At 37.7% G+C, this 18,957-nt stretch overlaps 2 protein-coding genes across 2 annotated transcripts; one reads left to right on the forward strand and one right to left on the reverse strand.

Annotated features, from left to right (window-relative positions):
- The first annotated feature begins 6,141 nt into the window (after positions 1 to 6,141).
- LOC144657525 (DNA fragmentation factor subunit alpha-like) lies at positions 6,142 to 8,822 on the forward strand. The gene is made up of 2 exons (XM_078517887.1): positions 6,142 to 6,539; positions 7,240 to 8,822. Exons 1-2 carry the CDS (start codon positions 6,284 to 6,286, stop codon positions 7,644 to 7,646), a joined length of 663 nt encoding a protein of 220 aa, XP_078374013.1. The 5' UTR covers positions 6,142 to 6,283; the 3' UTR covers positions 7,647 to 8,822.
- A 212-nt stretch (positions 8,823 to 9,034) lies between these two features.
- LOC144657534 (uncharacterized) lies at positions 9,035 to 18,147 on the reverse strand. Its single transcript, XM_078517899.1, has 6 exons — positions 18,020 to 18,147; positions 16,350 to 16,450; positions 16,048 to 16,102; positions 13,513 to 13,541; positions 12,440 to 12,546; positions 9,035 to 9,408 (listed from the first exon to the last, which is right to left on the reverse strand). The coding sequence occupies exons 1-6, from the start codon at positions 18,078 to 18,080 to the stop codon at positions 9,303 to 9,305; spliced, it is 459 nt and encodes a 152-aa protein (XP_078374025.1). The 5' UTR covers positions 18,081 to 18,147; the 3' UTR covers positions 9,035 to 9,302.
- Positions 18,148 to 18,957: the final 810 nt, after the last annotated feature.

Raw genomic sequence — 18,957 nt, forward strand, 5'->3', positions numbered from 1 at the left:
AGTTCTAACCTTCGCGACCTTGTAGCTGTAGCAAAACCACACAACGCTTCTAACAATAATAATTTACCTCCTACAGATTTCTTCCGCTGTGAACAATATTTTGCCACTTGCGCATGCAGCCTAACAGCCATAGCACTATGCTTATTGCCCCACTGGCTAAACCCTCTCGGTCACTGAACACATGTAATCCGTAATAAAAAAGCATTGTATTATTTACATGATACAATGGAACCACTGTCACCAATGTTTTAAACATAGCTGAAACTAAGCGACGTCTTGTAAAAAAGGAGTTTTAAAGAACGTCGAAAATTTGTTGAAAAAAAAAACTGTATAATTATACTGCTGTTTTCAAAAACGTTCTTGCTACAACTCCTAACTATTACATCACATGCACCATCGTTGGGCAATACAAATTTGGTTGCATTAACGAGAAAGTTCAAATTATTACACTAACTGAAATGTCAGTCTATGTGGTCACTTACTGGAGATGGTCGCTTATGAGAGGTCAGAGCAAAGGTGGTCTTCATAATTTTGAGTCAGTATAATGCAACCGTTAGCCTAGCCTGCGAGCAGGCTCTCTATTCGGGCGCAACGTGAAACTCTCTTCGAGCGCCGAAGGCCCGCGTTTTGGCGAGCGACGGGCGCAACGTGAATCTCTCTTTGAGCGCCGAAGTCGCCGGAGTTTTGGCGAGCGAAATGTGCCGCTGGGCGAGCGAAGCGAGAGATTCACGTTGTCCCCGAATAGAGAGCTCGCGAAACTCGCGCCTTCGACACTCTCAGGATCGCCTTCAGCGCTCGAAGAGAGATTCACGTAGCCCCCGAATAGAGAGCCTGCTCGCAGGCTATACTGACCGTTAACCTAAAATGCTTTATTCAAAAGCACATGTGGGATTTGGAAGATGAATGACCCTGGGCCGAACTTCTTGGCTTGGTCGTTACGCTAACGGTTAAAGGTTTTGATTTTTCCGCCTAACGGCCGCTCAATTTTTGGCTATATTGGTTAAACCCATCGAGACCCTCAGGCAGGTTCGACTGTAAGCTACAGCAGTTCTGATTTACTTTTAAATGATGAAATTTACAGATGTATTTTAATTGTGACTCCCCAGTGACTCTTTTTGTACTTAATTATTTGTACTGGCAACTAAGACAGAAATATCATGTATTTGCAATTTTTTTTTATTTACATTTTCTTTTTCTCTGTTTGTGACATATATCTCATCAGTCAGTTCGAATGTCGCAATATGGCATTTTTAATTTAAATCCGCTATTGTGGACACCCGAACAAAACAAGGTGAGGGTTAGGAACTTAAAGAGGACGTTATGGGGAAGGGCGCTCGGATTTATTCAAAAAGGTTTTTATGGTCCAGGAGCAGACTCCCTTGACGCCTACTGCGTCCAGGTCTGGGAAGGGGGCATGGAGACTAGGCTCCTCAGCAAATGAAACATAGTGGACGGGTTAATGTGAAAAGCAAGGTTCTGTCATGAAAGGAAAACGTCGGCGACCGTGCAATTCTGGGCGAAGGGTATTTTAATTTTATGGAAACGAGTGGACGGCTGGTAACTAACAGAAAACAAGCAAAGACAATACAAATGACGGAAGATCGATAGAGCTGTACTCGCTGCTGTTTCTCTTAGGGCTCATGGATTTGAACCGCACTTTCCACGGATCGCTGCAGCGTGTTTTTCAATTTTTAGTTCGTCGCTTACAAAAGAAGTCCGTCACTTTCGCGACCTTTTAGTTAAAGCGCAATTTACCACGCAACACTGGGCTTCTAACAATGATAATTTGCACCTATTAGTTAGGTGGACACCTTTATCAACTGATTTTAGACATGTACTCTAGATCCAAATGCGCCATAAAGTGCGGAAATCGTAGGACCCAATTCTTTAATAACAACAGGGGTGTAAGACAAGGATGTATTCTTTCCCCTCTACTATTCAATCTATATTTAAACGACTTTCCTCTTACTCTAGATAGCTCTCGTGATACAGACGCAATTACCCTACCAAATGGGCTTCCACTTAATTGTTTATTTCATGCAGATGATCTAGTCCTCATATCTCAAACAAAAGTATTAATTTTTCAAAAGCAGAACCGTAAAAGCACCCGGGAAAAATATTCTTTCTTTTTAAATGGAAACCAAATTGTTAATACCTCATATTACACCTACCGGGGAACAATATTTAGCTCGAATGGGAGTTTCACCTCCTCAAAAAAGAGTTTAGTCGAAAAATCTAGACGTTCAGTATTTGCATTCAAAAGGTATATTGAATTCAACAAACTCTCTATATCCAAATGTAATTTCTTATTTAATGCTGTCTTTCTACCCGTTCTTTTATATGTTTCAGAAATATGGGGGGTATATGATAGCCTCAATCTTAACAAATGGGAAAAAGATCCTATCGAACCCTTTCACTTGCAGTTTTACAAATCTTATCTTTGTCTTAATAGAAGAGCACCAAATGTCGCAGCAAGAAATGAAACCGGAAGACTCCCTCTCAAAATAACGATTTTCTCTAATATACTCAAGTTTTGGCTTCACTTACTAAACCTTTCGAATTCAAGCGTTGCCAGACAATGCCTTCAAATTTCAACTCAACTGGCAGACTCTGGGAAAAAATAAAATAAATAAAATAAAAAACTTTATTTATCCTGAAGGGCCATAGTACATTAGTCACGGATAAACGGCGATCAGCATTAAAAAATGCGGCTTTATGCTCTCCATCTATGATATACTTAAACAATATGCATGGTACCGATTTTTCTACTGATCTTCAAACTATGATTAATACAAAAAGAGATAGGTTAAAAACTTAACAGTGTCAATCCAAAATAATCGAAAACTTTAAAACTGATTTAGAAAAGCATCAACATGAATTGATTAGATGTAACAAAAAGCTTAAATTTTACTCTACTTTCAAAACTGATGTTACTCCCTCTAACTCACTAGAACTTATATAATTACAAATCTTAAACATCGTCGGGCAGTAGCAAAACTTCGGGTAGGCAACCATAACTTACGAATTGAAACTGGAAGACATTCTTATCCTAAACTTCCTGAGCATCTGAGAATCTGTCAAAACTTCAGCTCAAATGAAGTTGAAAACGAAGAACATTTTGTACTTAATTGTAGTAGATATGATACAATTAGAAAATCTCTAATGAGACTACATTGTTAGAAACTATTCTGATTTTAGTTCTTTAGATGCCAATCAAAAGATTATATTTCTCTTAAATAATATAGATGCCTTTCTCTGAAAAAAATTAGGATATTTCATTCACGAAGCTTTTACACTAAGAAATGAATCGACAATCGCAACAATTGTCAATTGTCAACAATCGATTAGTTGATTTTATTACTTACCCTTACATATCTTTAGATGTAATTCGTATTATTAGTATTTTTTTTCTATTAATCTCTCCTATACTTTTGCAAAACCATTTGTAACTGGGAATGCAAATAAAGTGTTGTTGTTGTTATTTATATCTTCCGCTGCGAACAAGAAAGTACCAGTGGCCCTCAAGTTACGTTACTAACGTCCCTAAGCATTTTACGTTAATATTTCAAACCCGCCACCTCACCAACTACACACATAATCCGTAACATGAATACCTTGTTCATTACATGTAACTGTTACAACGTGCAACGGACGTGAAACAAAGCAACGTCCTAAGAAAGATATTTCTTGCGAATGTTGCCGTTCAGCTCAAAACACGACAAAATCTAAATAATGAGCATTTTCTATCTAATATCTTATCAAGTCTCAAGACATTCCTACACCCTGTCACGCCACATGTACACTCACAGCAATAGAACCCTGTTGATAAGACCAAAGTTGGGCCATCATGAAAATAATAATATAAATAAAGGGCTAAAGGTGGTTGTGTTGACAATAAACGGTTAAAGTTTCTAAAATAATTATTGAATGAGGTTTTTCGTTTTTATCCAGAATAAACAGGATGAGTTGTTAGCCGAAGCCGAGGCCTGAGTCTGATAACATTTACCTCGCCCTTGATTATTCTGGGTGTCACAAAAATCGAATCCAATGATTGTTTTACTGAACATTGTTGCAAAGAAAATGCGAACATAACTTACCTTAAGTTTGAGTGAAGTCAATTCACAAAAGTCCGAACTCTGAACTCCGTGCATTCGTCGCCAAAACGCTTGTGTTTCCCTCATTTTTTTCGGTCATTTTCGCCTTTTAATAAGGTTTGAAATTTTTATTTAATTCTTCCTCGAGTACTTTCTGGCTATTTTTGTATTTTCCGCATCTAAATATTCACTTTAATCTATTAGAAAAATATTCACTTTAAATTTAAATTAAACCGCGTAGGGCGAGTTACAAGTGACGAGTAAGTATGTACAGCGGTACCACACAATAAAACCATCAAATAAGAGATTTACTATCCAAAGTTTTCTTTCCAGAAAACCTGACTATCCGCCGTTTTTATTTTTTTTTTCGCACGCTACACGGAACCTGTTACGGGAGTACAGACATCAAAATATTTATTTGGACATTTGTACTCTCCTGTCTAGTAATTGGAGTACAAATATCGTAATATCGTGAGATATTCACATTCCGGTGCGTTTTTTGTTCTCTACTAAGCGAAGTTGGATCATTATAGATGTTCTTCACGGAACTACGCCGTTAGGGAAATATTGGTAGAGTTCCTTTTCCCTTTGACGGTGACCCCTCTTTCCTTACTGCTTGTGAGGTGGTTTTAAAATCTTAAAAAAGAGCCTCAAGGTAACTTTAATATCGTCACAAATAACTTCAGAGGTCTTATGCTTTTCGAACGTTTACGAATTCTAGGTTGTTAACAGATCTTAAATGAACCTTGTTCCAAAAAAAAGTGTTTTTAATTCTTGCCACACCTCTTTTTTTCGCGAATTATAAAATAGCGAAAATAAGTGAGAATGTTTCATTCTATAATTCCGGCAGTAGCCAGAAGAGGGGTTGTCTGTCAGGTCCTTTTTGAAAATTTTGCTCAATCTCTCCAGCTGAGCCGAACGTGACCTGCTATCTTCCGGGATCTTTTTACATCAAGTGGATAAAAAAAAAAATAACATTATCAAGGAACATGGCGTTTATGTGCATGGTGCTTTCCGGGTTGACTGGTTTAGACGCGGAATAGACTGTCCACAGCCTCTCGATTTTTCAACGCAAATATTTGCGCTGGCGTCCAGTTCTTTCGCCGTTCTCACCGCGCGCTCATCGATCGAAAAAACACGAAAAAATAGAGGGCTGTGGACAGTCTAGACGCGGAACGACTTGTGGCCAATATAATTATCAAATAGTGAAGTACAAATAACGCGTGGAACGAGTACGACTATCTCAAGATATTGTTACACCACAAGACCGATTTAACAGGTTCCGTGTAGTACTCGCATTTCACGATCACCAAACCGCGCGAGGAGATATCGGCAAAAACGGTGGACAGTCAAAATGTCAGGAAAAAAACCGTTCGTGAATAAATGCCTTATTAGGCATTTTAATGTATAGCAACTGAGAAAATATTTTTTGTGTATAGTGTCGCTGTACATTCTTGCTCGTAATTTGTGTCTTGGCTCGCCCTTAGGGGATCGCCAAACATCTGCAAGACCCTTAAAAATATACAGCGATACTTCACTTTAAACTGTCTAATAAGATATATGTATTTTAATAACTCACTTTTACCGTCTCAAGGTAAGCTAAGCAAGTAGCAAAATATAATTCGTTTTTGCTTGAGGCCGGCTCTTTGCATAAATATAAGAAAGTGTCAGCGGCAGTTGCCTTATAAAGAAATTCAAACCAAGAAGCCGATTTTTCGAATCTTTCCAACCAAATCTTTCTTTCTTTTTTTTTTTTTATATTTTTTATATAAATTAGGGAAAAAAAAAAAAAAATTTTCTATCTGTTTATTCAAATGCTAAAAAAGAAAAGAACGGAGAAGGGAAAAAGAAAAATCCTTAATCGGCGTAGTGTCAAAAGCATATAGGTCATATGCTTCTGGTAGTGTAAAATGCAGACTTATTTTTAGTTTAGAGTATTTAGGTTTGTTAAGGGGAATAGTATGCAGCCTGTAGTCTTCATTTTATATGGATTGGCTTTTATTAAACATGCATGTAAGCAAGCCCATCCCCATCTGAAGCTTTTTGTCTCGGGCTGCTTGCTCCCAAAGGCGCCCTGGGGATCTGGGGACGGTTGTGCGGTTGGTGATAGACTGGGGAGAGTTTAGAGGCCAGGCTTCTCAGCAAATCAAACATGGTGGACGAGTTGCAGTGAAAAGCACATTTCTGTCATGGAAGGAAAACGACGGCGACCGTATAAAGTTTGCAACTCTGATCGCTCAAAAACTACAGGGATTGTCGCTGAAAGTCTGCAAGAACTGAAAGAGAAAGCAAGTGCAAAGTTAGGCGCAGAAGCAGCGAGCTGCCGTGTGTTTCTTGACAGTGATGGAACCGAGATTGATGAAGAAGAGTATTTTAGTTTCCTGGAAGATCAGACAAAACTTATGATTGTTCCTGATGGAGAGGAGTGGACGGCTGGTCCACAAAGTAAGTAAAGAGTTTGAATATAAAAACTTTTCCCATTTTTTGGACTAATTTGTTTCTATAAAAAAAAAAAAAAAAAAAAAATCTGCACAACAATTATCTGAGTTGAGAATACGTCATGTTTGAATTTCAGTTTGTTTGCATTTCCTTCAGTGTGAGTGAAACTCTTTATGGTGCCTCAAGTTGTTCAGATCAACATTGAATCTCAGAAGAAAGGGGGAAATTCCCAACATTTTGAAGCATGGATTTCAGCTGTGTATATTATAATAACTGTTACTGTAATACATGTACTTGTGTAAAATTCACACAAGAATGCTCGATTAGGCCTCAAATACCGACAAATAATTTGAGCTAATTCTTACAAACACCTTCGGGACCACAATTTAGTGTCTGTAATAGAGGAAGTCCACAGTTCCAAGAGTTCTTTTCAGTTATTTTTATTCGCCAGGACTTCAGCTCTAGCCTGCGTAGCAGGCGCGAGTGAGGAGGGAAAGAAGGGGGAGAAATCGATTTATTTCTTCGCATGGCCTTCTCACGATCACGCTCTCTTTAAAAGGCACTAAAATAACTACACAGGCGCCTGCTACACAAGCGCCTGCTACGCAGGCTACTTCAACTCCTGCATGTAATAAAGGGTTGTCTGTAATGGTGAGGTGTCTGCAAGGCGAGAGTTGACTGTGCTTCCAATTTAACAAATCAACAGGTTTAAGCTACAGTCAAGGAAGAACTGGTTCTAGCAGTTTTGGTGCAAGCTTGGAGACAAATGAAAGCATGGAGTTTGATCGAACAGATGCTGGAGAAACAGCACATAACATGTCATCTGATCTCTTGATAAGAATTAAAAATGATCCTGCATTTTTTATCTCATTTTCGGATGAAAGTCTCCATGATGTGATTAACTATGAAGCAGAGCAGCTTGCCACTGCATTAGGTAGAAGTTTGACTGAAGCTCAACACAGCCAGGAGGCTTGCCAGCAAGAACTAGACAGAAGGATGCAGCTACGTGAAGCCACTCAGCTGCTTAAACTTTTTGAGAGAGCTCGGCAAAATCAAAGTTCTGAAAATGAGTTACAGTCTGGTAATAAGAGACCAAGGACTGCAGCAGAGTGAGTTATTCAGATAATGTAACAGCTCAAACCAGTGTAGAAGGTTGTGAAGTAGTTGTGGAACTGACAAAAGTGGTTCGACAGTTTGTTGTTTAAGTTACCAGTATTGGTTTAAGTAAAGATATTACCGTCGCTTGCATCTAAGCGTAAACACTCGCCGCCAAAAGACTACCGGTATGTGCAGAAATATTTTGATGACAGGATATGAAAAATAATGAACCAGACACGACATGAAATGTCACTGGTCGAAGGTCACTTGCCATGACTATATTGAAATAAGGAAAGAAGGAAAGTTTGCGAAAACTCTAAAGGCGAAGGGAACACTTACATGTATCCTTATGGCTTGTGTTACCAACAATAACATTGGAAACAGAAGAAAACGTTTTCTAGTTCTTAAAACAAGGTTGAATCAAAAGGCCCTTAAGGCTGCCTTGTGTCATACTACAGTGCAATAATTTTTTAAGAAAATTTTACATTTTAAAAATAAAGGATGATTCACACCAAATTCATTATTCCTCCTTCATTCATTGAACAAATTAAAGTTGTGTTACATTGTACTGTCACATACACAACATGATATACAATATTTGTGAGCAATGTAAATCCCCAGAGTTAATCTGTGCCTTGTTTACATGAATACCCCTTTGTAAAAAGTGATAGGAATTTCTGCTTTCTAAATCTAAGAGAACTCATCAAATACAATTTCTTTCTTTTGGTTATACAATGTACTTTAACTAATTGCCCGGGTGTATTTTGCTTTGTGTTCTACAAGGCAATTTCTCATTGAGTAATTGATTTCTGCCTGTATTTAAGAGAGGCTAGAATCTTGTCACAAAGGCTAGGATGTTATTGCAAGAAAAAATTTTAACACTGGCGTATTTGACTGAAATCCATTCAGTAGTACAGCCTGTGCTGCCATCAATGTTTTAATCCTGTTATTTGTTGCCAACATTGATTATAACCCACCAGGGCTCAGGAATTCAAAGGGTGGATAAGGCTATCCAGCGGATAAATCAATATCCAGTGGATAAGTGTTGACAAAACAAACTACGCAATCCACTGGACAGTGATTTATCCTGTGAACAGCACTATCCATCAGGGCCAGGCCCTGGTTATTTTATCAGCACTTATCCACTGGATAGCTATTTATACAGTGGATAGGGTTATCCACCCCAAGAACAATAAAATTGGGCCCAGAATGACAAAAATTTTAATGTCTTGTTACTTTGTATGTGAAGAAATGCAGAAAGGGAATGTGTAGAATGTGTGTTGAATGTGAAGAAATACAGAAAGTCCTCACATATCTAGACAGATGACACAAGGCAAAAAAATCGATACCACATTGCTACACCATGATAAAGACCTGATATAGGTATTTAAGAGGAACACCAGTTGCAGAAAAGTCAGTTTATTTTGCCAATAGCACACTGAAACAAACCTTCAGCACCCCTGTATATCTCAAGAGCACGGTCTTGAACTGATCTTCTGCTCAAACAAATCCTTTTGATTCCATAATCAAACAAATTACTTGGAAATCAGTGCTATTCTCCCTAAGTAATACAACACACGTACAGAGGCTGGGCACATACACAGGCTGATAAAAAAAATAATTCCTCAAGTCATGAACAAGTTTTACATGGTTACACTAGTTTGGTCCTAATTAGTAGCCATCTGGCCCAAAATCTCTAAATTTCGGCCTTTCTCTTTCAATCTGTTCAATGTCGAATGGCTGCTTTCCATGACGAGGCCTTCTTTTGCTCTCCAAGCTGAAGACAAGATGTTAAGGAAGCAGATTATGAATGAGTTACAGTACCACTCAAATTAAGATATCCCTAAGGCCTGTTGCCTTGATTGCGCCTGTCAAAAGCAAGTTTGCAGTCTTGTCTCATTTCATGCTACATGGTAACTGCAACTTGCATGTATAGTATACTGCAAATTTATTTACACTGGCTAGTATTTTGTATCTATATGCAAATATGTGTATTCAAAACAAATAATTTATTATTTTCCAAATGTGACCATCCACGTCAGAGGGGCAGACACTGGCTGTGGGCAACATGGTGGCCTAATGGTTATTGCACTCGCCACTGGAACAGTCCAAGTTTGAGCCCTGGCCGGGGCCATTGTGTTGTGTTCTTGGGCAAGACACCCAGGTGTATAAATGGGTACTTCAATGCTGGGGGGTAACCCTGCAATGGACTAGCATCCCATTCAGGGGAAAGTAAAAATACTCCTTCTTGCTATAAAATGCTATTGAAAACAGGATAAACTCTGGCTGTACGAGCCACCTGGCTTGATGCAGACTGTGAGACTTATTTTAACCATTATGAGTGTGAAAAGGATTAAAATGAAATTCTCATTAATTAAGCAACATGATCTTGGCATGAAAATAAATTGTCACCTTGAATAATGTTGTGAAAAGTCCATGCTGTAAAGTAATTTCACATTGTAAAAAGTCGCACCTTTCACTTTCAGGCTGAGAGAAATAGTGTGACACCCACTAAACCTCATGCCACTTGCTATGGATCTATCCCCAGGGCTCGACAAAAACTTGAATTCCAACTTGCCCTTCGGGCAAGCAAGTTTTGAGACTTGCTTGCCTGAGCCAATTTCCCACTTGCCCGCTTTTTAATTTAATTTTTTTACATTAAAATAAGAAATAAGCTCATTAATAATTCATAATCCTCAGATGATTAGATCTCACAAAATATTTTATGATTGCTTTACTTTCGTTTGAATGTTTTCCTACATTTACTATCCTACTGTCAATATACCGGTATATCATGTTACATAATTATTGCAGTTGTCCCCTGTTATCAAATGTACAATGCAGGAAAAGCTAGAGGCCTAATATGCTTTATTAAATATAACCGACTTTACTGTCCAGCAAAGATGTTGTTTTTTTTTTGCTTTAAAGAAGAATGCCATCAGGAATTAAAGCTTGTCCAAAGTCGTCTTGTGCAAGGGTCTCTCGCCTTGTAAAGCGAAGCTTGCAAATTTCAAGCAATTCGTTCGCATATTTTTTTCAATTTCTTTGATTATGCAACCCTCCAAGTTAAGACCATTTTAGTCGCCATGGTGACTAAGATTTTGGAGCTGGCGACTAAATTGGAACTGAAGTCGCCAGCCTGGTGACTAAAATTGAGAAGAAGGATTGAAAGTGTGAGCCTTAAATTTAAGGACTAAAATTTTTCACTGGCGACCAATCTTGAGAAGTTGGTGGCCAAATGGCCACTGAGGAAAAAAATAAACTTGGAGGGTTGTTACGAACACTCAGAGTATCCGGTTACGCGGTTCAGTGTATAAACTTGGAACAAGATTTTCTATAGTCTTATTAAAGGTCGATTCTAATGTTGTGTACATTAAGCTGCATCTTTAACACTTTTGCAATCACAAAACCATTTTGAAGTGAATAAACCATCCAACAATTGAAGTGACTGATTGGTTTTCTTTTTGGCATATTTTTCTCCCAAGCCAGCGTGTTGCGCAGGCCAGAATGTTTATTTTTGGCATTGGAAGACACTAAACTGGTTTCTCATCAGTGGTGGTTATTTTTAGGAGCATTTTATTTTTGATGTTTGTAAAAATGAAAAGAACTTGCATGGTTTCTTTAATTTTTGGGAGGTTCACTGAAAATTAATTTCGCTGAATGATCTAAAGCATCGGCCTAGTTGTTTACACTGCGTTTGTGCAAAATTCTCACACTGTTTATTTGTAGAAAAAAAATTGATAAGGTCAGATTTTAGTCATGTGTTAGGCAACCAGGTGATCATCTTCCCAGACTTAAAAGTATAAAATAAAACGCAAGCTCAAGCTTGTACAATCACAGTGCAGGCCTTCGAACTGGAATGGTAACGATTTTTTAAAACGTTTTGGAAGATTTTTCTTTCAGCTTTTTTCAGAAAAGGCTCATGCTTTGACAGCTCCGACTTCAGGTTTCGGTTTTGGCAGATGCAAGATACAGTACAAAGTAACTCAAAGTAAACGTTGAACTGAAACACTTTTGTTTAGATCCAATTTTAAAGCCTTTCCGCTTATTCAAATACACGGATCCAGAGTTTCAGACTTCCGGTCCAAACACAAAGGAAAAGTGAGCACTCATTAAGTCAGACCATTGTTAAACATCGCGAAACACAATAGCCTGACTTAATGAGTACTCACTTTTCTTTTGAATTTGGACCGGAAGTCTGAAACTCTGGATCCGTGTATTGAAGTTTTGTATTCGTATTACCTGACAGAACGGATGCGAAGAAAGTTTGCGAGTTTCTTCAGCGCAGACCGACTCAGACCAAACAACACACTAAAATTTTAGCCGTTACGGATCACGCTTCAATGCACGTAGTAAGAAACATATTAAATTTTTAAGATGTGTAGTACGTTAGAAAAAGTCATTTCAGCGATTATGTGACTGACAAATGATTGATATTTTTCACAGCTTAAGCATCGCAAAACGGTTGTGTTATGCTGTCTTTAGTTCTGATTATTTGTCATTAATTATTTTAGTTGATGGAGGGTTTTGCCGGGGCGCTTGCCCGTTGGGCAAGTGACCGTGAAAAGTTACTTGCCCGGCCTCGAAAACTACTTGTCCCGGACAACCGGACGGGACTTTTGTCGAGCCCTGATCCCTGATGGTCTATTGGTTGGTTTCAATTATAATGATGTAAAATTTACATAATATTATAAAATTCATAACCAGTATAATTTATATTTACTGTAGTAGTGCAGTATAATTTTTTGTTAAATTTGCTAATAATGTAGGATGTACATGTACATGTATTAATTTTTACCAAAGGATACTATGCATCACACTTTTCTCTACCTCGACGCAAATGAGCCTCTCTCCTCTGCCTTTCCAGTTCAGGATCTGGCATAAGGTACTCCATCATAAGTCTTGTTATCAATGGCTGTTTATTAAAAATGAAAATACATAATGAACAAGAGTCCATTTATATGCATACATGTATGTGTACACACTTTAAATTAACAAGTAGTAACCCTGTGTTTCGATTAAACTGAAGTCTTTAAAGTGCCTATGAAATGAAAACCAAGTTGAACTCATACATGAAAGGCCTTTCAAAATGAAGAAAGATGGTGTTTTCCTTTTCCTGATATCTTTTTTAATTCCAGAGATATTAACAATTTTGTATTATGCAAATTAGATAACTGATGACGTCATAAGTTTGACAGTAATTGGTGTAAAAACACAAAATCAATAGTACATGTATCTCTGTAAATACTTAAGCAAAGTAATTGAAACTTGGCACCAGTATTGTACCCTAAGAAATACACCACATGTTGCATATTTTGGTGTTGCTATGGCAACACTCTCAGTTCCAGATCTCTTTCATGCGGATATGGCAATTGCGGGTTTCATCCATTCCAAACCTCATCTCCCATCTTTACGGTCATTTGGGCATCTAGCGCAGTGAGCACATTATGTATGTTTGGAATGACACCATTTACTTCTCCCTGTTAAGCCATAAATCGTGATATTTGATTCAAAGAGGAAAAAGACTGGAACCAAACGTGTCATGCACATCCATGATTTTGCATAATAAGAAACAATTATCATTAGCAGCAAGCATGTAAGTTAATATCAATTTGTTTTATACTTACTAATTTTTACTTCACACATTATTGGAACTGTGTCATGAATGTGCTTATGTGTGGGAAGTGATCATTTTTTAGTCATGCCAATTATATAATTTTTAAGTAACAGAGTCCATGTTCTTGAATGGTACATGTAGCCTGCTTATATTGCTTTGTCCTGGCCAAAACAGCATTGTACAGCCAAAAACAAGCTTACATCTACATGCACACATACAAACATGGACTTGATTGCTAATATGGTAAAGTACATGTAATCTTACATCTCTTGTTCCTGTTTCATCTGGTTCTTCTGTTGATGGAACATCAGGAAAAAAAAATAGACAATGAATAAGAAGCAGTTATAAAATAGCTAGGCCTGGCATTGGATCTACAGACAGGGTTGCAAATAATTTTTTTTTTCACTTGAAAGGACATATGTCCTGATAAGACACCATCTTGGTCGGACAAAACAAAATTGTAGTTGGACATCACCAAAACTAACTATGAATTTTATTCATTGTTGCCGTAAAATGATTACATGTACATGTATTTTACGATCAAAAATTCAGATTTCGTTGAACATGAGCAAATTTTGGTCGGCCAATGTCCGATGACCAACACTTATTTAAAATAATAACTGTTATTTGCATCCCTGACAGGTATTATGGAAACTCCATCATGTCATCAGTACAGTACTTAAGACATTAATTTTCTTGTGATGCACAGTGGTTTTAAAATAAACTATGTCAAAACAAGAGTTAAGTACAACAGAAAAACACCCAGTTGTACCTGTTTAGTGTTGCTAAACATATATGTACATGTAGCCCTGACAGATTAAGGTAGTAGAACTGCTAGAAACATGTCCAATTTGAAAATTAATATCTCAAACATTAAATAATTTTTCAATGAAAATAAAAGTTACATACCGGTAGGCTTATTAAACAAGACCTGGACATTCAGGAAAATGATATACGAGGTGTCAATTTTCACACCTTAGGTGTGAATTCGCTGTTAAATCACAGGCTCATAAAATTAAAGACTGCCAATTTACGGCTTTCCTTTGAAAGATACAGAGATAATTTTAACTGGAGCCGATTTATGATAGAAACGTTTAATTACCTTGAAATACCCGGATGTATGGTGGCATTTACTTCTGGAGATAGAGTGTTCTAGTTATTTTTATGTGTGCCTCAACTTTGAACAGCCATAATTTTGTCAAACATGTCTAGGCCACTCCGGTATTCACACACAGTTTCCTCAACATTACACAAATAAACAGTGCAAATTTCACAGAGATCTGACAATTCTACACCTTAAATTGCAAGTACCTTTCGCGACAGTCTGTTACAGCGGCGAAATTAGCAAATGTACGCAGCGAAATGTGCGTTCGACGCGCTGTTTTTTTCGAGGCCATATTGAATTCTCAGAGGTAAACCGCTGTTCGTTGTGTTTAAGGCCGCATTGTTACGATTGCTACACGAGCAGGCACAAAAAAATACAGATTTTTCCGATTACTGTCGGAAAAAACATGGCGGCGTAAACAAATATGATACACATAGCAACTCTAATTCTTCTCTGGGCTCTGCGAGGGTCGGATATCAAGACAGCTTCTTCGTGAGCTTTAGAAGGCTTAACAAGAGGCATAGATTTAGTCGATGCTTTTGAATTATATTTGAAGATGAAATACAAAAGAATTTTGCCGTCTTTTACCAAAATTTCGCTCGAACTGGGTAGATACGATCACATGTTGTAAAGCCAACTCGTGTAACATTGCTGTCAACGCGGGGTCATATCAACTCGGATGGCAGAGCGCTAATCATTAACATCGCAAAATGGCGCTTATAGCAACCAACTTTCGCCTTTTTTTTCTCCGCTTCTAATCTCTTGTATTTGTGTTAACTTTATTAATATCTTTGAAAAGAGTGAGTTTTTAGGTATGGTTTATTTTTGACCTTATAGCAGTTCTAATACCTTAAAATTTAGGCATTAAGCCAGGGGTTTCAAAATGTTTTGAAGTAGGCGTCAGCAACTGGAAGAGTACATGTAAGTGGCTGTGAAAATGCCAAGCTTGTTTGTTGCGAGCTGATTGCTATGACCAGAGTAAATGGCGACGTATTTATAATCAAGTAGCTGGTGAAAGGGGGCATAAGGGGGGTTCGAAAACCGCAAAACCGCCCAGAAATACGCTACAAAACCACAAACCGCATCAAATTTTACCAAATACCAAGACCGTAGTTTTAAATGACCAACAACGGTAAGATAAGATTGGATCTGACCCAAAGATCTGGCCTGGAATGTCGTCAAGTCAACGTATCATTTGATAAAACAGTTAAACACATCAATTATTTACTGAAAGAGGCTACAATTACAAACCACAGGGCAAGTTTGCTTAATAACAAACCCTATTGTGTAAGCTGATACGCTGTAAAACATTTGGCTCAAGCTTGTTTAACTGAAGCAAAACAAACGGAAGTGAAATAATCTAGTGGAAACATGAGAGAATCATATCACCGCAGACAATTTTCTCACCGACTACCACGACCTAAAATTTGTAATAACCGCACACAGCGTACATGTAGTCTTGTAAAACCGCAATACTGCAGGTTTAAATAAAGATAATTACCGTAAAACCACACAAAAAATAATGCAAAACCGCATCACTGCAAACCCTTACGCCCCCCTCCTGGTGGAGCTCTGGCAGTCACTGGCTTGTTTTTAAAACATTGTTAAGATATGTACACCATCCATGATGAATTAGTTCTTTTTTAAAAAACACATCAACAACAGCTACACACATTACACCATTATATACTTACCAATGACTCTTTCATAAAATAGACAGCCTAATACTCCACTGATGAACACCACAGACTATGCAACAAAATCACAAACAATGTTGATTTACAATGTAGGAGGCAATTTGCCAGAGTGAGAAAATCACCGATAAATCTACTGAAATAATAATTGTGTCATAAATTTCACTTGAAACAATGAGCAAGTTCCATTTTTTGTAAGTGGGACTGCTACATTGTACCTAATTATCAAGGTAACTAAAATATTTAATTTATACAAAAATTAAAAAGATAAATTCATGTAAATTAAGGGTGCCAATCCTTACTGGTGTCTTCCAGTCTGATATTATTCTTCTGAGCAAACTGCGCTGCTGTTCACCAGAACTCCCTGCACTAGAAATGTTCTTTGCTGGTTGACTGATTCTTACTGCAAAAATAATTCACAACAATTAAAATATTCTTAAATTACTTGACTATCACAACAGTCACTGGGAAATGCAGACAACAGACTGTAAGACTATTCTTAGCAATACCCAGTGATTGACTATGAGGTTATCTTGAAATCTGATTCTGATTGGCTACCCAAGCGCAGCCCAATTTTTGATAGACTGCCCTGGAAGTGTGTTCAGGTAAAACTGCAGAAATAACCAACCAGAACTAAACATAGAGAGCACTTTCACTGAACTTTTTGTTAAATAGATCAGGCTCTGGGTTATGCTCAATCAATTACATGGCTTGCTCTTAAGCTTCTAATGGCTTTTGATGGTTGGTAAGGGACTTTACCCCTGGCCTTACAGTACATTGTTACCATGTCCATCTATTAACTGATAGAAACCTTGAACCTATAATTATTATAATTCCTAGTACAAAAAAAACACAAATCTTTACCTTTACTTTAATTCTTTCAGGGTTAGTATTAGGGATAGAGTTTATTTTCAGGGTTAAGTACTGTTAACATTAGTTTTTCGTCGAGCACCAACTTGTACAATATCAATATGTTGTTTAAATTCATATTAAAGTTTTTTTGATGTTGATGTTCATCCTTGTTGTTGTTGTTATTGTCACGACAGATTCTTTCAAAATTAAAAGCTTGGACATGACTGTGCTAATTTACGCCAGAAGCATTTCAATATCTTTGTTTGTCACATGCCTAGGAAAATTTAAAACAAAATTTAGTCCCTGATAGGAATCCAACCGTTGACTTCCTGTTCACCAGTGTTCGAACTAGAACTACTGCCAACCGGTGACCCAGGTCATAATAATAGTGGCATGTGCTAAGATCAGCCATGCCAATAAAGCAAAAAGAGAGCGACAGCAAATGTAAAGCCACATGAAATAATGATATGCTGTTAATCAGCTGCATCACAAGCGCAAGAAAATCAGAAAAAAAATCATCACATGAATTTGTACACACATACATGTACATGCATACTGTGTCCCAGGTATCACACATACAACTTCATAGCGCGGCCATGATTCCAGGCATGATGATTGATCTTCACAAACATCATGTCGTACAGAAACGTGTATGTAAACAAACTTTATTGTCCAGTTGAAACTAATTTTAGTAACCAGTTATTACAAACACCAACTTCGACCATTATAAAGTTAAAATCCAAAGGAAAAGAGCTTTTAAGGCCTTATTCTTTTACATGTATGAAAAAGCACTTTATGATATTGGTATCAAGGTTTTCAAACAATTATTCTACGAACCTGCTGCAAGTAAAAACTGTCTGAATACCTTGCTTATTCCGAAATTTAATGCTATTTATTTTCTTTAGACATTTTAAACCTTGTAAGCGTCGAAAAATGAGCCAAAGTTTCCAATAACTATAGCTTGTTTGTAGCTCTGATAAAAAAAATATTCAAAATTTATAGTTGTGCATTTCAACCCACTTACTAAGGAATTGAGAGTTGAAAACACGACCCAACTTAGTGCAAAGGCTAATGCAACACCAATATACGTGTTAAGTCAAAGAAGGATGGGATAACTTACAAGATCGGTGAGATATTTGTGTCAGTCGAGTCCACAACAACTGTCCTCGCGAGGCAGCCATCTTGGATGAGAAACGGGACAGGTCCCAGTCCTCTCGTCTTGCGTAATGTGTAACGCCTGGCGAAAAGCTGCTCTCTTCCAAGCCTCCGAGCTCTTTGCGTGCCTCGCGGTCGGCAGTCAAGAAAGACGGCACAGCACAGCCGAGCTAGACGTATCTTTAAGAGCGTATTTTGTGTTTCGTAAATCCAGGTAAACAACTTGAAAATAAAAGAGTGTGTTTTATTTTGACAGCGGGCACCAAACCAGCTATAATGGCTTAAGGTAATTCCTCGGAAATAAAACTGCTCATAGATTTTCAACCAGACTTTGCCTGTTTGTTTCTTACCGTCAGGGAAGTTAAATTTTGAGATAAAAAAGGGGGGGTCACCGTATTCATTTAGGAGCAGGAAGACCTTGTATATACCACATAATTCCTTAATAATTCCTTTGCGAGTACTAGCAAAGTACACGTTTTCGTTGATTATGTATTATTCTGCCATAGAAATTGATCTGTATTCACTTTACACCAAGACTTTAATCGATACTTTCAAAATGATAGGTCACCGTATTCGTCTACGATAAAACGATGATTTATCTCTCTCGCGAGCCAAGCCGTATAGAAAAAAACCGCCATTTTGTTTACGTGCGCGCGCTAAATACTACTTATTAACCGAGAGTGAGGTCATTACAGGGGAATCTCAGACCGAGGCCTTGATGTATTGACCGAGCGACAGCGAGGTCAATACATCAAGGTTGAGGTCTGAGATTCCCCTGTAATGACCGAACGGACGAGGTTAATAAGTTATTTATTATATGGCCTTTAAGCACTATTCAAAAAAAGAGTATAATCAAGGGAAAAAACACTGGAGGTAAAACTCGCTCTCACTCTCGCTCTCTGT

Source organism: Oculina patagonica, chromosome 6 (genome assembly GCF_052425735.1).
Source record: "Oculina patagonica isolate OP01 chromosome 6, crgOcupat, whole genome shotgun sequence".
Taxonomy (NCBI): Eukaryota; Metazoa; Cnidaria; class Anthozoa; order Scleractinia; family Oculinidae; genus Oculina; species Oculina patagonica.